Genomic DNA, 19,143 nt, shown 5'->3' on the forward strand with positions numbered 1-19,143 from the left:
AAGAGAGGTTTTGGTTGATAAAGGAGACAAGAACTGTCAATATTGATAGTAGTTATATAGTGGTAGAGGTGAAGAAGAAGAGATTATTGGTGCATCAAATGGCAATAATGATGGTCAAGTGTATCATTTATCCTTGTTCATCTCCAGCCAAATACTTATAACATAAGACAAAAGTGACTAACAAATACACGTAAACAAACTAAAAAAAAAAGTGCGCAAAAGCTCCCGCTATGCGTAGAGTCCGGAGAAGGGCCCCACCACAAGGTGTATTGCACGCAGTCTTACCTTGCATTTCTGCCAGAGGCTGTTTCCACGGCTTGAACCCGTGACCTCCGTAAGGCACCACTTCCAAATACATGCAAACAAACTATCCAAAAAAAAAAAAACTGAATTCCAGGCACATAATATTCTACTGTAATTTTTCAATCATCTTGGTAGCCACGCCAAGATAGCGTTATGGCTGGAAAATAGAGCCCAAACTCGAAATTTCATGTGAAGTGTAATCTGCTTCATGTGCTCACTGCTGCTGCTTCCGCGTCCTTGTTCTTTTTTCTTTTACTTGTGTTGTTTGTACCTTGTTGCTGTTGTTCAGCTTTCTTTTCAGCTCGAATCATGGCTCGTCTTGTACGAGGGCGAAGCTCACGGACTTGTCTAGGAGGCATCACATACGGCTCTAGAGGTCTGTCACCAAACGGGTGCTCATCATTGGTAAAAATCCTCAATTTCCGATCTCTATCCTATATAACCAAGAAAAAGTATTGATATAAGACACAAACAATCCACAGAAGCTAACTTATTGCTAAAGAAGAAAAATTTGTGAACTTCACAGGTGAATCGTTAAATTTTAAGATCACGATTGCTACTTCCTCACTATCCTGCTATTGCTTATGTCTTCACGAAATGTTGTGTTTTTGCTTTCTTTGAGCCGAGGGTCTTTCGGAAACAGCTTTTCTGCCTGACAAGGTCCCCAGACCCCACGTATGGGTCTATACTCGGTATGTTGTTGTTGGTTCCTTACAAGGAGAACGGAAGGAGGACATTTTGATTTCATCTCTAAGTGAAATTTCTACCTTGTATGTTCCTATGCTGCTAGGAAGGGCTAACAAGTGGCAAGACTACAAATAACAATTTTGAACTCGTAATTTCAAGGTCCTATGCTAGTCAAGTTCTGTTATATGAATCCTCATTATACATTTCACTCCATTTGGAATGTTGGTGTAATGATCCAAGACATTTACATATTTAGCTCTAGGATTTCTAACGTTAGCATAAGGAAAGAAAGCAGGACAATCGGGGAATAGCTTATTTCCCCTGATTTTCTTTTGGTGCACCAGTGAGGTTCCATTACGTATAGAAGACTGGATAACATTTGTAGAAGACCATATCTATTTGTAGGTTTTCCATTTTGCGGTATGCTTCCTGTATACAGGCGTTTTTTGTGTCCAAACAATCAATTATTTCTCTATTAAGAAAAAGAGTCTACCCCACTTTCTTGTTGCTGTAATCTATGGAGATACACGCTTCCACATATTTAGGGCGAAAAGTTTCCTGTCATGACAGGCCTTGTCCGGGAATACCCAGATCTTGCCCTCTATCCCACAGCGTAAAAAAGCAACCAGACAGTCGTGCAGGAGCTTTGCGGACAAAAAGATATAACAAGCAAATCATATCGACGCACTTACATCGCGCAATTTATTTCTTGGCAACATGCGCAGGACAGCTTTGCGAATAACTTCTGTTGGATCCTTAGCCATCTGGTCTTTCAGGCTCCTCTCCTTGAGGTGGCCTATGTAACTATACAGCAGTCCAGGAAAACAGATATCATGATCAATAATAAAACAGTACAAACAATCCTGCACATTATGCTCACACACTTTACTCAGCTTTTGCTTTTGCTTCCCCCATAATCAGAAACATCACTTTTACAAATAATTCAACATCGCATGCATAATGACATTAACAACGCTTACCCAGTGTGCCATCGATAGAACTTATCAGTGAGCTTTCTCCCAGTGACACAAATATCCTTTGCATTGAGCACAATGCACATATCACCTTCTTCGCGGTTAGGCGTGTACGTCGGTTTATCTTTGCCTTGAATCACGGTGGCTATTTGTGATGCTAGCCTTCCCAGGACCTATATAACAGGGAGTTAGCTATTATCAGATAGAAAGCAGGTACAGTTGATGCTTCTATGAAGATAGCATGTGCAGTTTTCGAGAAAAGAGCACCAAAAGCAAATTATCTCATTGTTAAAGATTGAATGGAGGAAGATGGAGAATACGAAAAGAAATAAGAAAGATCCTAAATCTACAACAGATATAGAGCTAGAGCAGTATACAAACCATGAAACATCATTTTTTCCTGGAGAAGTATAAAGCATAAAACTTCATTATCAGAACTATGAGCATTCAACTTATGACAATTTATAACTCATCTCCATTAACTGCAGCATAAATCCCCAATAACACCTTCACTTCCCACAATAAAGTCAAAAGGAAAGGAAAAGGAAATAGACATTTGGATGTCATTCCTTATATCTGTCCAACTACCGTCAAGGGATTCAAACCTGGCCTTTGGCATCAAATACTCTCCATCTCAGACCTTCCAAATTGATACGTCTTATGCCAGCAAGAGCTCTCTGGGGCATCATTAAAAAAAATTATCAGTCATGAAGCAGAAGCAAATATCTTAAGTAGCACAATAGGACCAAAAGCAAAACAAATCATCACATCAAATGAAACTCTTTTTCACTATTAACGGTCTAGAAGTTATATAGCATGTGATCCATGTGTCTTTCATCTATAATTTACGTAAGAAGCTTGACAAGTTTATTAAAAAAAATGTTAAGAGCTTCACAAAGTTTTGAAAGCACAACGAATAAAATATCAAACAACAATTCAGTAGCACCCCTTCCTCACCTTTTTTGCAAGGTGGCAAAAGGAATTTAAGCTTTTCAAGCATCTTATAACAACACTTGCCGTAATGTCAAATTAATCAATTTATGCAAGTCTCTGAGTCTGAGGTATCATCAGCGTGAACAAAGTTACCCTTAACTCAAAGTGTGGTTGAGTATAGACTGAGCTGGTTTCCACATCATCAACTTCATCACTGATTTGACCACTGACATTATAAAGTATTGGCCCCCACCCCAAAATAAGCTCCTTGTGTTTGACTGTATGTCATCGACCAATCTTACAGTAAGGTTAAATTTCCGGTTACAGTTTCTCTTAAGGTATGCTTCTTAATTTTTGGAGCACTTAATTCTGTAGTCTTGAGGAAATAAACTTAACCCTCCGAACTATAACAAATGAATATCCTATAACAATGGGGCCAGAAATAGAGCTTTAAGTAACTTAATGAAAACTTGAGGTCTTAGAGACTACATTTCTTTCATATGCGAATATTTGGCTTATCAGGTTGGAAGCATAGTAGATGAGTAAATCTCAACAGTCTATGACGAATGCATAGATGCTAAATATGTTGATTGAAAAAGCTTGAGCCCCATTTCTTGAATCCTGTTTTCCAACCCCCAAAGCCTTTAGTTTTCATTGATCCAGTCCCGTAACAGCTTCAACTAAAAAGGAAGGGAAAAAGTGAAAAGTACTGTAGCATGAACAGACCTAATTTAAGCTAATAAAAATAGTATATTTGCTTGATTTCAGTTCATACAACAACAACAACAACATTCACACTGTAATCGCACAAGTGGCGTCTTGGAAGGGTAGAGCATACACAGACCTTACCTACCTAAATTCAGTGGCAAAACTAGAAATGTTGTTGAGGGTGTTCAAAATTTTAGTATATATCTCTAAAAAGTTGTTTTTGACCTATATACACTATTATTTTCTATATGCACAATATAGTTTTTCCACGATGGGCGTTGGAACAACCACGTTTAGGTCAATGTAGCTATACCACTGCCTACCTTGGGAGGTAGAGACTAGAGAGGTTGTTCCCGATAGACCCTTGAATCTCAGTCCAAACGATTTGTAATTACACAAATATCTCTAAAACACTAGTATAATGCAAGGCAGTCTTTAATAACAGCCACATATCAAAGTTGTTTAGGAAAAAAGAAAAAAAGGTGAAAAAGGAGCTTGCCTTCATGTTGCCACTAAATGGCTGACCCATCTTCATCTTTACTCCAGTAAATCAAATTCTATTTTCACACTACATAATAAACACCAATTTCACATTGTCAAAACAAAAATATCACTCAAAATAAGACATTCCACAACTTTTCATATCTGAATTTCTTGAACTGAAAAAAAAAAGACCCAAACAATGAATTTCTTGAACTGAGGAAAAAAAAGAACCAAAACAAAAATAACATACTATGAGGAAAATCTGAAAAAGAAAAAGGTTTAAGTCAAATGTTCATGCCCTTTAGTATTACATTGAAACGGGGAATCTTAATAGCTCAGTTGACTAACTGTACTTTCACTTTATTTATGAGGGCTCAATTCCCACCTTTGTAAACAAATGTCCCAAAAATACAATCTTTACAACCCAATGAAAAATGGAGGATCATCTCGACATCAATTAGATCAACAAAACCAAACCATTGCCTGACGTGAACAGACGCTTTCTCATTAGACTGTTTTTTTAGTCCCCCCCTTTTTTCCCCCCCCCCCCCCCCCCGCCCAAGAGAACCCATCCACCTTCTCTATTACATTACTGCAAACCGGACATTTCTTTACGTCTTTCCCCTTGGACCATTCTTCTACAGATATCTCTGTACAAGAATGGTCCAAGGGGAAAGACGTAAAGAAAACAATGTCCCAAAAATACATTTTTCACAACAACCCAAAAAAAAATGGAAGGAAAAAAAATACTCCCCCCCACCTATAAAAGCCCCCCCTATTTCCCCCTCCCCCCCCCCCCCCCCCACCCCCACACCCAAAAAAAAAGAATAGCAATAAAATGTGCCAAAGATACAATTTTTACAACAACACAATGAAAATTGGAAAAAAAAAAAAACACTTCCCACCTTGTAGTATCCTCCCCATCCCATCCCCCCCCCCCCCCCCCCCCCCCCCACCCCCCAAAAAAAAAGATAATAATAAAGAATGGCAATAAAATGTGCCAAAGATACAATTTTTACAACAACCCAACAAAAAATAGAAGGAAAAAAAATACTTCCCACCTTGTAATATCCTCCCCATTTCCCCTTTCCCCACCTCCCACAAAAAAAAAAAAGAATCACAATAAAATGTACTAAAGATATAATTTTTATAACAACAAAATAAAAATGGAGGCAAAAATAATTTACCTTGTAGTTGGAGAGTTAGCTAGGGTTTAAGCTGAAAGATTTTGGCGTAGTGGGAAGAAAGAGAGAGTGAAGGAGGAGTAGAGGAGGAACAATTTTGGGCATAATGAATATGGGCCGGGTATAATTTTGAGCCCAAATTAAATTTTTGGGTTTTTAGCAAACCCGATATTTAACGTGAAATATCATGCATCAGTTGTTTATTGTGTTTCAAGTTGTTTATTGTGTTTCAATTGTGATGTTATTTTGTTGTTGTTGTTCTTTTTTGGTAGGGTTTATGTTGCTTCCGGTAGAATAGTTGTTATGTTTTGTTGCTGTTGTTCCTTTTTGGTAGGTTTTACATTGTTTTCGTCAAAATAGTTGTTATGTTTTCCTGATCGTTCCTTCTTCTTTATACTTAAATTTGTTGCACTTGAACCGAAGGTCTTTTCGAAAACACATAATATCATGGAGGACATCAGGGAGCTTGTTATTGAGCAAGCTTTTTTCGATTTCATCCCTAGGATCTTTTGTTGTCTCCAAAATGTCCTTCCTAATATACAACTTTTGGTTCTGTCATACATTTTTATATGAAAATAATTCTCAATCATATTTTTTGAAAATAGTTTTAAGGACATTTCATCCCTTTTAGTTGAAAAAAAAAAAAAGATATATGGCTAAAAACACACCTAGACTACAGCATCCTATCAATTATCACCTAGACTATAGCATCCTAACAATCAATTATTCTCTTTTACCACCTAAACACAAATCAACTATCAATTGTTTTATTTTTCTATCTGAACGACAACTAAAGTGAGTTTTTAGTATATAAATGGTCATAGTTCAAGGGAACTGATAGTTAGGGTGTGAAATTTGAGAAAAAGTGATTATTCTAGCGTCTTTTTAACCATTAACTCTAGAAAAAAACATGGATCGATATTTCATTTACCATAACAGGTTGGCTGCTTATTATAAGGTTCAACAATTCTATTCATAATTTGGAGCATACAAGTAACTACTCAACTCTTTCCCAAATGAGCATACGAGTTGCTTTACAGGCAGCTTTTGATAGCAAAGCATTCTTGTAAAACATACGTTTACAATGCCAATCGTCAATCATTCTTTCAGATTAGATGCTTCGTCTATCAGTAAAATTGTGTATATTCACACCAAAACAGTTGAAATCGTGCACATGCCATTGTGAGCGAATGCATTTGAGAAGACAATAAAAATTTCCAAAGCCAATAGCTTCTTAACTTAGCTTAACTCCCACAGATCACTGTAAACACAAGAACAAACCATGCATTCTATTTCAATCTACTCACAACAAAATGCAAGACAAATGATCGATGAGAGAAGGGAGAGGGAGGGGGGCTAACTGTAAACACGAGAACAAACCATACATTCTATTTTGAATCTACTCGCAACAAAATGCAAGGCAAATGATCGACGAGAGAAGGGAGAGGGAGGAAGGGGAGGGGGTTGTAGATGCCTACTACTGATTACGGAATTGATCAGACATTTACATTCTAACATGACAATATCAAGAAATACAGTGAATTATTCTGGACAACCAAAACCTCGTAATTTTAGCCTGATTTAACTCGTAGTTTATTGGCTACATAGAGGAGGTGACTGATATTTGTGGATGGATAATTTTGCAGTAGCTTCAAATTAGAGGTGAAATCTCCAGCAAGTAGACGCCTCCGCACAATAATCAACATAGCACAGCAGACTCGAAGCAGCGTTTCCTGCAAGTTGAAGAAAATTTTTGAGTATCCTTACTTTTCTTTTTTATAACTGAGAAATCCCTTAGTGGCACGGTTCTAGCGTGTTACTTCCAGGATGTCTTACCAGAGGTCCTTCAGGATCGCTTAGTAGTGTGTCCCATATTAGCAGACTGTCCGGAAAATTGAATTCTTGTGTTAGTAGAAGTGTTATCCATCTGAATGCGTAGAACTGTGGATTCACCTGTTACACCCAACATCAAGCACATAAAGATCACTGATATATCCACAATATAAACAAACTAGTAACGATGACAGCATCAGGTGAAGGCAAAAACAACAGAAGTCAGTTATTTTATCACTCATATGCTAGAACAATAGTAAAAGCCGCAATTGCCAAAGGAAATACACATAAAGACGGATGTTCATATGCTAGAACAATAGTAAAAGCCGCAATGGCCAAAGGAAATACACATAAAGACGGATGTCGTCTCATGCACAGACACACACCTATAGGGAGCAAAACAGTTGCCTACAAAGGACAGCCATCAGGATATATAGATTTAAATTAGACATGCATGCAATAACTTAGGTTGCCGTGAAGTACTTTCAGAAACCAACACCAAAAAATTCCTGTTAATAGAGGTGGAAGGCTACCAGTTGCTTCAATAAAGAATACAGGACAAGCTACTACGATAAGTTTGAATCAACTCTTCCTATGTCAGGTCAGCTGCCCAGAATATCTAAAAAGGTGCAACAAACTTATATAAAGCAGAATGAAACATCATTTTAATTTTGAAGGGAACGTTTCACTGGTGAACAAGGTTAACATGTGTTCATAGATATATTGAGCTTAAATGTGAGTTCTCCTAGGTTTACGCGGTCACCTTCAGCCCATACTAAGGCGCCATAAATGAGTATTCTTTAGGTTGACAAGTCCCTAACTTCTGATCTTCTTTTAATAGTTAACAAATAAACGTTCAAATGTTAAAATGTGAGTGTACAGCCTGATACATCAAGAAAATTACGCAAATCAAAAGAGATTACACTTATTGCTGGCATTGAGACTTCTAAAAATAAAAATAAGTTACAATTACATTCATCATCCTCTAAACAAGCCAAATGATATATATGTCATTAGGCGATGTAAACTTGCAAGTTGCATAATTTCCGATCAAGGAGTAATAAAGCAGAAATTTTTAATAGTAGCAACAAATACAGCTACCTACTGTTAAGCATAAAGGAGAACTTACTTTGGTTGTCATTTCAAGATGCCGCCAGAGCTCCTCATCATGTTCTTTCAGAAACTGTGATAGCTTTGTAATTGTAGAACGAATTCCAACAACACTATTATCAAGTTGCTGACAAAAATGATCACGAAATCCACTCAATAGCTCCACGAAGCAGAAGAAAGTGTCTGCTTCTGCAGAAGCCTGCATAGCTTGCAAAGAGGAAATGATTAAAAGAGCTGAACCGATAAACATTAACACTTAGATCCTGAAAAAGAGCTGAAAGAATAACTTGTTCAGATGTGGTCATCATTCATCTCAACATGTGATTTTTTTAAAAAGAAAAATTGCAACTGATATATGAATAAATGAGACTAAAGTCTACAAACCAAAGAATCATACTACATTTTCCAATTATTCAAGGTACTCCGTTGAATTTGAAATAATGGTTACTGGGGTTAATATAAATGAAGAGCAAGATCTTTCAGAAGGACATCACAGCTACGTTGATCATATTATTAAAATAACTAAATAAGTATTAGCCTCTTTCTTAAAGGAATACAAACCTCATACCTACAAGATGGTACAACAATATAAGAAACGTTGCAAACACGAGCAAAATAATAAACTACTTGCATTATGGTTCTTTTTTCAGAAGTCTTAGTCACAAATTATCTGAGAACTGACACAGGCAGTCCACATATTGGACCAAAGTAATATAATTCAAAGTTAATAGAGCCTATTCAAAGTTTTATTTTACAACTTAGGCTCCAAATAAATCAGTTTGTGTCGATCAGGAAATGAAGTACAGTACATCTATACCCTTCATTTTTACTCATGGTGAGAAATTAAAGCACATTAGCATTTCTGGCTAGGAAGAGCTCCTACGAGCCAAAGTATTGCTACAGTAAAGCCCTTATGGGAAAGAAAAAGTAGACAAGCAAACAAAAAGAAAGAAGGAAATGTGCTTAGAATTGGTTGTTGGCTAACAGGGGTAAGCGTAGCAGAATTCAGAGCATTTCCCTCAACATATTATGAAAACTTTGGTCACAAAGCTGTTTTGTCTATTAAGTAACGATCTGCAAACCATAGCTAACATAAATTTAATCCAGCATCAAAGCAATCAAGGCATCACTTACTGCATTTTCCTCGTTGGGGTCGTTCTTGAATACATAGAACAGCGGAGCCAATATTTCATTCATCCCTTGCACATATCTTATACCAGGATTCAGTTTGGCAAAAATAATGAGTATATTCCTCAGAGAATCCTGATAACACAAGATATGCTATTAGCTGATCAACAGAGATTTGTACTAACACTCAAGTCAAAAAGGCTAGAATTTTACCTGGTTAGATTTTGCAAATGGTGTGTCCCCTGAGAAAAAGTGCAGGTCTGGATGTGTGCGCTTGACATCTCGATCAATCTGTTCGATTATTTCTGTGTCCTAAAAGCAAATAGCATAAAAAAATCATTAGTAGTCACTTCAATATTATACAAGTGTCATATAAGTGGAGGTAGAGACCTTCATGTTGGAAGATATAAACAGTTATCTAGTGTAGTGTACCAACAGTATTTGACAACAGCTTCAAGACACAAACAAAAAGCAGAATACGAGTTGACTCCACAAAACAAGAACATTCTTGCCTCGGATATTCCATTAATGGTTACCTAGTGCAGGAAAGGAAAAGAAAGTGGGCCACTCTCTGCCTTCTGATTATGCAAAGTATTTATTCGAGTTTCTATTGACTGCACCATAGCAACGCGCAACAGGGGCAACCGGAAAGGGCCCTCATCTCTGGCACTTTTGATTTCTCTCCTGCGGCTTAGGGTGCGGTCTTTACTTGTTTATTTAACTCAACATATATCTTATTTAACAAGGAACTTATCTACTCCATCCGACTCTAAGTTGCTCGAACTCTTCATATTTGGTGTCGCACCCGTGTCGACAAGACATGGGTGTGGGTGCGGGATCCGTATCAGCGTACCCGGTGTGGTCAATCGATTTTGGGTACTTTGATCAAAATCGACGGAGAAAGTCTTGAACAAATTTAATGATTTCTATTCTTAAAACAAAAGCTAATGTGAGATTAAAGAAGATGGAATACCTTGTATATAGAAATTTCTATGTCACTCCTTATCCTTTTATCTCCTTCCAGGATTCTCCTCTCGATCAATATTTTTTTTCACATAATATCTAATGATATAGATGCTATAACTCTATTTTTAGTTATTTGAATTGTTTTTAGCCAAATCCCGCACCCTTATCCATATTCCATACTTAGATCCGTCCCTCAATCTTAGAATTGAGATCATGAAGGATCTGACCTCTAGATCCGCATCCATATTGGACACCCACACCCCAAGTCCGAGTAAGTCGAATTCCAACTAGTTCTGGGTTCAAATCCCAGGCAAACCCACTATCATATTGAAATTCTAATTCTCTATAGAATAAAAAAAGAAGGATGTTCTCAGAAGCAATTAATCCATTTCACTCGTTCGACCCCATCATGACCACACTAATAACGAATTTTATAATCCGTGCAAGTGAACACCCTCTGCAAGAATAACTAAAAGAAGGCTGTATGAACTCGGTTATAAAAATGCAGCCATCTTGTGATGAAATACAGCTCTCAGTTACGATCCGAAATGATCTCCTCATAAATGTTGAGGTGAAAGATGGAAAAGAACAAGAAGAATAAATGTTGTACCTGGAAGAACTGATTCCAGATGCTATTCTTCCCAAGACTTAAAGGATGCTCTCCTTGGGTTATCTCTGATCTTGGGAGTTCACCCTTGTCCTCTATCACTGTTCCTTCATCGTCAAGAATTACCGACTTCTCCAACTTCCTCGTAATCTCCGACTGCCTAGCCATATTAACATTCAGATTCCGAACATTCGAAAACAAGTAATGCTCAAGTTCATGTATTTTACCACAATTATTTTCATAAGTAAATTCACCAGATATTTAAAACCCTCTTTTCTGTAGGTAAGTCTTCACAAAAGAACCAAGTAAGTGCTGAAGATATAATGTATGCTATAACATCCAAATAGCATACGTGATTTTGATCCATATGAGAGCTTCTATTTTTTTTTTTTTAAAAAGAAAAAAGTAAAAAGAGGCAGCTCGGTGCACTAAAGCTCCCGCTACGCGCAAGGTCCGGGGAAGGGCCTGACCACAAGGGTCTATTGTACGTAGCCTTAGCTTGCATTTCTACCCGAGGCTGTTTCCAAGGCTTGAACCCATGACCTCCTGGTCACGTGGTAGCAAGTTTACCAATTACTCCAAGGCTCTCCCTTCATGAGAGAGCTTCTATAATGTCTCCAATTTAACCCCCAATTCAATGAGTTAAGTTCTCGGCTGAAATCAGGACTACTAAACAATATCACAGGGATCGTGTGATATTCGTACAAGAACAGATATTTAACAGTTTCTAGCTAAGCTAATCTGTCTAACATGTCAACTGCAAGCGTTCAAAGACCAAAGAAAGAAAAAGAACACTAACACATGTCATTCACAAGACCAGAACATTATTTTTTATTCCGTAATTATATGTAGATATTTTTCTTCTCACACAGAATCTAAATTTATGGAAGTCAAGTAGAGAATGCATCAACATGAAAGAAAATGTCAAATATCTAGCCCTCATTGTTACAGTACCAAACGCTTGTAATTGTTCCAATAAGCAAAGCATCTTCTTTACTAATCAACAAATGGTAGCACAACATTTTAGAAACAAGTAAAAATAACTGTAACGTGTATGACTGTAAATATTACATAAGCAACAAAATTTAAACTTACAGGATTCATCAAAAGCTCCTCTTTAAAATTCTTGTATTGAGACCTCTTTTTAGCCAACTCAGTTGGCCATAATGCTTTCTCAGTTGGCAAATATCCCAATAGTAGCTGCACAAAGCACATTGCAATTAGGAGGAAAGTAAACACTGAGAGTCATCCAAGCTAAAACCTTTTCCTATCAACAAAATGTTTGGATAAGAAATTACACCAATTGCACAGTCAGACTCCCTCGGATATGAGTAGAGGAGTATTAAGTCTGGAAATATGGTAAATTAAGTCTCAACAAGCAATCTATACCTTCCACACTGTAGCACGAATGCCAGCGCCATCTGGTATTCCTTGTGATGCTAGCTTCCTTACTTCTCCCATATTTATAATCTTTCTTGACAGCTAAATTTCAAAAACAAAAAGAGAAAGTTGATTAATGCTCTAGTCAGCAAGAATGCAAAACCACCATACAATGGAACTTCAATATCCCGAAATGACGACTTATATTAGGATTATATCCTGTTTAGTGTGATCTTCTTTCTAAAATTAAATCAAAACTATGTTAACAGTTCCAAAAAAAATAACTAAACCAATAACATCCACATATTTCTCAAACATAGATGATGACCTATCCTTTTTCTAAAACAACAACACCAATAGCAACATCTATGCTTCAATGCCAAGCGAATTTGGATTAACTAGATGAATTCTCATTACCTATTCCACTCCACTTAGCCTGTCTAGCTCAAATGTTCAATAATTTGGAATTAGGTTCTCTAAATTTTCTGGAATCTAAACACTCAAAGCAACAAAAGGTCAGCCCGGTGCACTAAGCTCCCGCTATGCCTCATCCGAGAAAGAACCGGAGCACAAGGGTCTATTATATGCAGTTTTTCCCTCCATTTTTGCAAGAGGCTGTTTTCACAGATCAAACACGTGACCTCACAGTCATATGAGGACAATGTTACCAGTTACAAAGCAACCAGAGCACAGTAAGAAAAATTTATCAGAAAAAAAAAACAAGTAATTTATGCGGCATAACGCGAATTTAACCTCTTGAAAAAGCTGAGCCTGACGAGAAATATCCTCAGCTGAAGAAACCGCCGCCGCCGCCGCCGCAGCAGCCGACGACGTCGTACTACTAGCCGAACTTCCATTTTCATCATCACTATGATAACAATTACCACTACTACAACCCAAAGGATCTCTAGTTTCCGCTTTGTTAGCGCGTGTAGGCGCGTGCTTACTCTCTGCTCTAATCACAACCGGAGCTTTAACGGCGTTATCGTCACCACTAGCTGAACCAGAAACTTTAACGGCGTTATCTTCATTTAACGGTGACGGTGACGGAGGTTGAGCTGACGATTGTTGTGGAGCTGGAGAAGACCAAAGTGAGCTGTTGAGCCAATCGGGAACGCGTTTGTTAACCATATCGGAGAGTTTTAAAAACGTAATTGAAATGAAATATTGACGCGGCGGTTAATACGGCGGAGACGGTGGAATTCGACGGCGGCGTTGTTGATGCTCCGGCGAGGAATCATTGTAGTAAGAGGAAGAGGAGTCGTGGGAGCATCGTGGTTGATCAGACGTTTTTTTCTAGAGAGAGAAAGAGAGACCACGTAGATATGTAGTGGTCACGTGAAAGTCACGTGGGAGGAATGAACCTTTTGGGGGATATGGGGCACATTGTTCAATTATTATGACTTTTAGGGGTTGTTGGGTTGAAAATTAAGTTATGTCGGGATTATTAGTTTCGAGATTAGTTATTTTGGGATTAGTTATTTCGTTTTCAAATTCAAAAAGGGATAAGCTCAAAATATAGACTTAAAAAGTTATTTTTGACTTAAAAGTATTTAAAATAAGCTCATTCAAACGGGCACTTAATCTCAAAATGAGTTAATTCATCATTTTGTTCCCGCCAAACACGTAATAAGCTCCTCTTCTAAATTAATTTCGGGATTAGTTATTCTTATCTCTTCTACCAAACGACTCCTTAAGGAGTAGTTTGGTGTGAGATATACGTTATAATAGTCTCAAAATAAAATGTAGCATTATTTTATTTTATATTAGATTGAAGATATTACTTAATTTTGAAGCTATTTGTCTCATCATTTATATCTTAGTGATAGGATAAGGTATTTCATATACATGATAAAATAATTAATTTTGGGATAATTAATTTCGAAATAACTTGGGAAACAAGTTATTCTATATTTAGTTATCCCGCGCTTAAGGTGAAATATAATAACACTATAATTCTTGGCTTATTAATTGTGTGATGAGTTACTCCATAAATTTTATCAAATATGGAATAAACTCATTCTAAAATTAATCTCATGATTAGCTATTCCTTTATCTCTTGTACCAAACGAGCCCTAAATTTGAGTTAAGAGTAAAATATTACCTTGATATTTTGAGTTTTATATCCAAGCTTTACTATCAAATGTTTATCAAAATATATATAAAATGTCAATTGTTCGCTTTTCCTATCAGAAATTTCATGTATGAAAACTCAAATAATGAATAATTCAGATGTGTTTCGACAAACATTTGATGGTAGCTCACGTAGAAAAAGAAAACTCACACATCTGAATTTTAATGGTTCAAATGCGAAACTCAGAAATTGAGATACTTTAATTACGTTTTTAACTTTTTAATTTAAAACTCAGAAATCGAGATACTTTTAACTCTATTTTTTACTCTTTTAACTCCTCAAATTTCAAATGAATTGTACTCTCTCTATTTCACATAACTTGGGACTATGTTAACTGACACATTCCTTATAACAAGCTTTAGTTGTGAACGTATTTTCCTAAACTAACATTATTACTAATAGTTTGAAATTCTAAAGTTGACGACTATTATTTTATGTCACTAGTTAATATATATTAAGGTAGTATGAGAAAAAAAATATGCTGAACAATCAGCCTCAATAGCATCTTGACATCTCTTTTAGTAGCTTAGAAGATCCTCTTATTTCTCTTCTGCCAAATGAAGTAGACACATGCAGCTAGAATTACTTTGTATATCACTGGATGTGGTGCAGTGGATGGAGCTGCTCTCTCTTAGCCAGAGATCTCGGGTTCGAACCTGGGTATGAAAAAAGCCTTGGTAGTTAGCGCTTCCCCCCTAATGAAGCCCTACGCAATGCAAATCTGAATTAATCGAACTCCAATGCGAGTATCGGACACCGGCTTAGCACATGTAATATATCATCTTGTGTATCTCTTGACGCCCCCCTCTTACTGTTTCTTATGTGGAAAACATCATGGAAAACATGTATTATTGGTATTTGGTAAAAATGTATTGGCAAGTCTCTGTCTTTTGCTTTATGTTTTGTTGTGAATTGGCTTATGCTGCTACTTTCTTAAGAGTGAGAATGTGATTGGAAGTACATCATTTTAAAAAAAAAATGTATTGGCTAAGTTAATATCTTGTCCTTCGATTTCTGTTTGTTGTTTCTCTCACTTTGATATCGAACTATTTTGTTATAATTATTGTTTGTTTTTTTTTAAGAATATTTTATCATGTTTTCTATAGTATTTGTCATGATTTCTTCACTTTTATTATTTCTTTTTCGATCTATTTTGATATGTTTTTCCTTGAGCTGAGGATGTATAGAAACAGACTGGATATGAGATGCTCAGCCTAACGTTTGATAATGGTACTGAAGTAGTAAATCCATCAACAACATAAGCTTACCCAGGCCTTACTGCTTAAATCCGCAAGATTAATGTCTACTTATACCTTTGAGAGGTAGCGGCCAAGGTGCATTGATCTTTCTTCTTCAGTTTCGGGCATAAAAGGAAAAGAGCTAGCAGTAAGAGCAAGATCTTGGAGCTAGTACATATGTTGAGCCAGCTTTGCCAAATTGAATTTTGTTGTTATGCTTAAATATTATCAAAATCTGAACTATACCCAAAATGGTTGTGACACACCTCAACTTAAAGGGGGTCATATTATCCCCTGAACTAATTACAAGTGTAATTTTGACACCCTTAGTGCCTACGTGGCACACACGTGTGTGCCTACGTAGACACTTCAATGTGTTGTGCCACGTAAGCACTAAGGGTGTCAAAATTACACTTTTAATTAGTTCAGGGGTAATATGACCCCCTTTAAGTTGAGGTGTGTCACAACCGTTTTGAGTATAGTTCAAGGGTAATAAAGTATTACCTCTAAATATTAAAAAGTACACACAAAAACTAGGGAAATCAACATAGAGGAATATTAGCTCACTTGATTAATTATCTGAACTTCTACTTTATTGGTGAAAGTGTTCGATTCTCATATTGTATTCTCCTCCCATTTCTCCATTCCCTAACCCCAATAAACTTTTAGTTCAGCTAAACAGTGTAATTTTTTGACGAAGCAACATCTATTTTTAGAGCCGAAACGCTTTCAACCAATTTTTTTTCAAAACAATTGACAACCCTTTTCTCACAACTTTCTTTACAAGCCTACCTTTTGTTCTAACAATCATAGAGGAATTTAAATTGAGATCATTACAACTCAATGTTTTTGGATGATTTAATTTATAAAATATATGCAAAATGTAAAGATTGTGTATACCTTTTACCATATATACATCTAATATATATATACCTATACACAATATATTCACTACAAGTTGACCATCCAATTTTTCGACATGGCCGAAATTAACACAAACATATCCATTGATAGAGTGTGATATATAGCCTTTTATTCACTCATAGAACAAATAAAACAATGTAAACAAAAAATAAACTTGCAACTTTATTTATGAAACAGAAAATATTACTAAACTCAACAACACAATTTGATTAGAGATAAGCATTCAATACCCCTTCGAATTATGGTCAAAGTTATTACGACACATTCCAATTTTACACGGGTCCTATAACTCTCCTGAACTCAATTTTAGCGTATTTTTATCACCCTTTCATGCTGACATTACACCTTTATTACATTAAAATGAGCCCACATCAAAGATGTCACGTCAGCTAAAAAGGATGACAAAAATACATTAAAATTAAGTTTAGGGGTAATAAGATTCATGTAAAGTTGAAGTTTGTCGTAGCAAATTTGGTCATAGTTTCTTGGGCATGATTTTTGGAAAATGTAAACTATTCAAATATGGAACAATATATACTCTCCCCCATATTTGAAATTCTTAGTAACAATTTTTTGTTGTCTAGGGTTGTAAATGGAAATATCACAATTCTTTGGCCCATGAAAGATAATTTCACCATCAAAAATTATTTCTCGTAGAGTAGACAAGATAAAACGAATCTCGATAGATCAATATAACCTTATAATCACCGGTGGTATGATCATAACACAACCCAGTACCAATAGGAACCGCGTATGCACGGGTGTTCAGATGTGAATGCACTGTCTAGTTGATGGATTCCTCAAAAAAAAAAAAAGTCTTGTAATTCGTATGGTTCAACAATAGTACCAATCCATCGTCTGAACATAAGATCCGAACATCTTTGAGTCTCTTTAGAGGAAATTCTTGATTCTCTTTAACGATATCTCGTTGATTTTCCCACTTTATAAACTCTACTTCTTCTTTGAAATCCCTTCGTAACAAGTAATTTATATGTCCCAACGTTTTGGATTGATCACTCTGAGCTTTCTTAAATTTTCCATCAGTGATTAACTCATTCCATGAAGTAGAAATAGATCGAAAACGTAACAAAGATTCAATAGATAGTCTAACAAGGATGCAGAATAAAATATCACATGGAACATTAATATCGTTGGACTTATGTGATTTCTTCTTCTTTGACATTATGTGATTTGTTGTATTTATTTTGGCTATGTTGGTAATAAAATTAGTTGGCAGATGGTAGTCTATATATTGTTTATAGGTATGTATATTATATTTATATATAGTAAAAAATGTATAATCTATATATTTTATAATCTAAATCATCCAAAAACATTGACATAGATAATTTTTTTTGTTTCTCATTCGGTGTCTGGTACCCACATTGGAGCCTCGGCTAATTTGGATTGCGCGTTGTAGGGTCCATTAAGGGGGTAACGCTCCCAACAAAATTTTCTTCATACCCAGGTCTCGAACCCGAAACCTCTGATTAAGGGTGGAGCAGTCCCACCACTGTATGACAAACCATGTTGGTCCGTAGATAATATTTTACTTAAATACTTGCAAATATATATTGGTTTTGACCCTTAGGATTTTTTTTCCCCATTTCTCACCCCCGATGTATGACACTCGTTTTAAGATTTGACTAATTTAAATTTGTGTTAGAAAATTTCATTGTGGAGGGTAAAATCCTTCGTGCCAAAGACTATTTCATGTCAAGGTTCGAAATAGGAAAACCTAAGCCTCAAATTAAGGATGAAATCGCTCATCCACTACAACTTTTGGTGGCGGAGTGATACTTGCAAATATTAAATCTTAATGTGTATGTTATTTGATAATGATATAATACTGATTGATGAGACGCGCAGTACAACAAATGCTAGGTCGGAGGCATGCAGACAAACATTGGAGTCTAAAAAGATCAGATCGTATGTAGTGATCATTTATTGTGTTAGATTTTTTAATAAATTTAACTATAGGTTCTTTCTAATAATTTAATTATGTTATAAATGTATTTACATTATAGTGAATGTCTATCAAGATCTATTAAGATTTAGTTGATATCTATCAGGATTTAAAGTATTTGACTTTTAGTGTGAAACTTAGTGGATATCTATCAGGATTTAAAGTATCTGACTTTTAGTATGAAACTAGGGGCAAATTCCCCTTATAAATAGAAGGGCTTCATTCATTGTAAATCATCCCTCAAGAGAAAAAATAAGAATCACTTTCTCTATTCTCTCTACTCTTCTTCTTGTTCTTTATTGTTTTATAACACGTTATCAGCACGAGACTCTGCCAAATAGGTGAGATTATAAATCTAAAGTAATTTCAAGGTTAGTAATTTTTTATGTTATCTGCCTTTTGCTACTAATAATATAATTATTGTTGGATTTGAGGAAAAATAATTGGTTTGGAACCATTTATGTTTTAAATTTATTCCTCAAGAACAATATTATCAAAAGGGATGATAATATGTTGGGTTCAAGTCCCATCAATTTATGCCTAAGACGCCTTTATATGAGTAAGACGTTGAGTTTGAATCTCAAT

General features: G+C 36.0%; 2 protein-coding genes across 3 annotated transcripts; both read right to left on the bottom strand.

Moving 5' to 3' along the window:
• Positions 1-99: 99 nt before the first annotated feature.
• LOC107864499 (50S ribosomal protein L13) lies at positions 100-5,419 on the bottom strand. 2 transcript variants are annotated; one of them, XM_016710886.2, is made up of 6 exons: positions 5,276-5,419; positions 4,105-4,173; positions 2,570-2,641; positions 1,971-2,137; positions 1,683-1,794; positions 100-737 (listed from the first exon to the last, which is right to left on the bottom strand). In XM_016710886.2, exons 2-6 carry the CDS (start codon positions 4,138-4,140, stop codon positions 510-512), a joined length of 615 nt encoding a protein of 204 aa, XP_016566372.1. In that variant the 5' UTR covers positions 4,141-4,173; positions 5,276-5,419; the 3' UTR covers positions 100-509. The 2 variants fall into 2 exon arrangements, with proteins under 2 accessions (XP_016566372.1, XP_047264872.1); XM_047408916.1 differs by lacking the exons at positions 2,570-2,641; positions 4,105-4,173; positions 5,276-5,419 and adding an exon at positions 2,346-2,535.
• Positions 5,420-6,635: 1,216 nt separating this feature from the next.
• LOC107864498 (TBC1 domain family member 13) lies at positions 6,636-13,666 on the bottom strand. Its single transcript, XM_016710885.2, has 9 exons — positions 13,050-13,666; positions 12,306-12,398; positions 12,012-12,116; positions 10,920-11,072; positions 9,557-9,655; positions 9,350-9,478; positions 8,235-8,414; positions 7,109-7,225; positions 6,636-7,005 (listed from the first exon to the last, which is right to left on the bottom strand). The coding sequence occupies exons 1-9, from the start codon at positions 13,425-13,427 to the stop codon at positions 6,844-6,846; spliced, it is 1,416 nt and encodes a 471-aa protein (XP_016566371.1). The 5' UTR covers positions 13,428-13,666; the 3' UTR covers positions 6,636-6,843.
• Positions 13,667-19,143: the final 5,477 nt, after the last annotated feature.

This window comes from Capsicum annuum, chromosome 3 (genome assembly GCF_002878395.1).
Source record: "Capsicum annuum cultivar UCD-10X-F1 chromosome 3, UCD10Xv1.1, whole genome shotgun sequence".
NCBI lineage: Eukaryota > Viridiplantae > Streptophyta > Magnoliopsida > Solanales > Solanaceae > Capsicum > Capsicum annuum.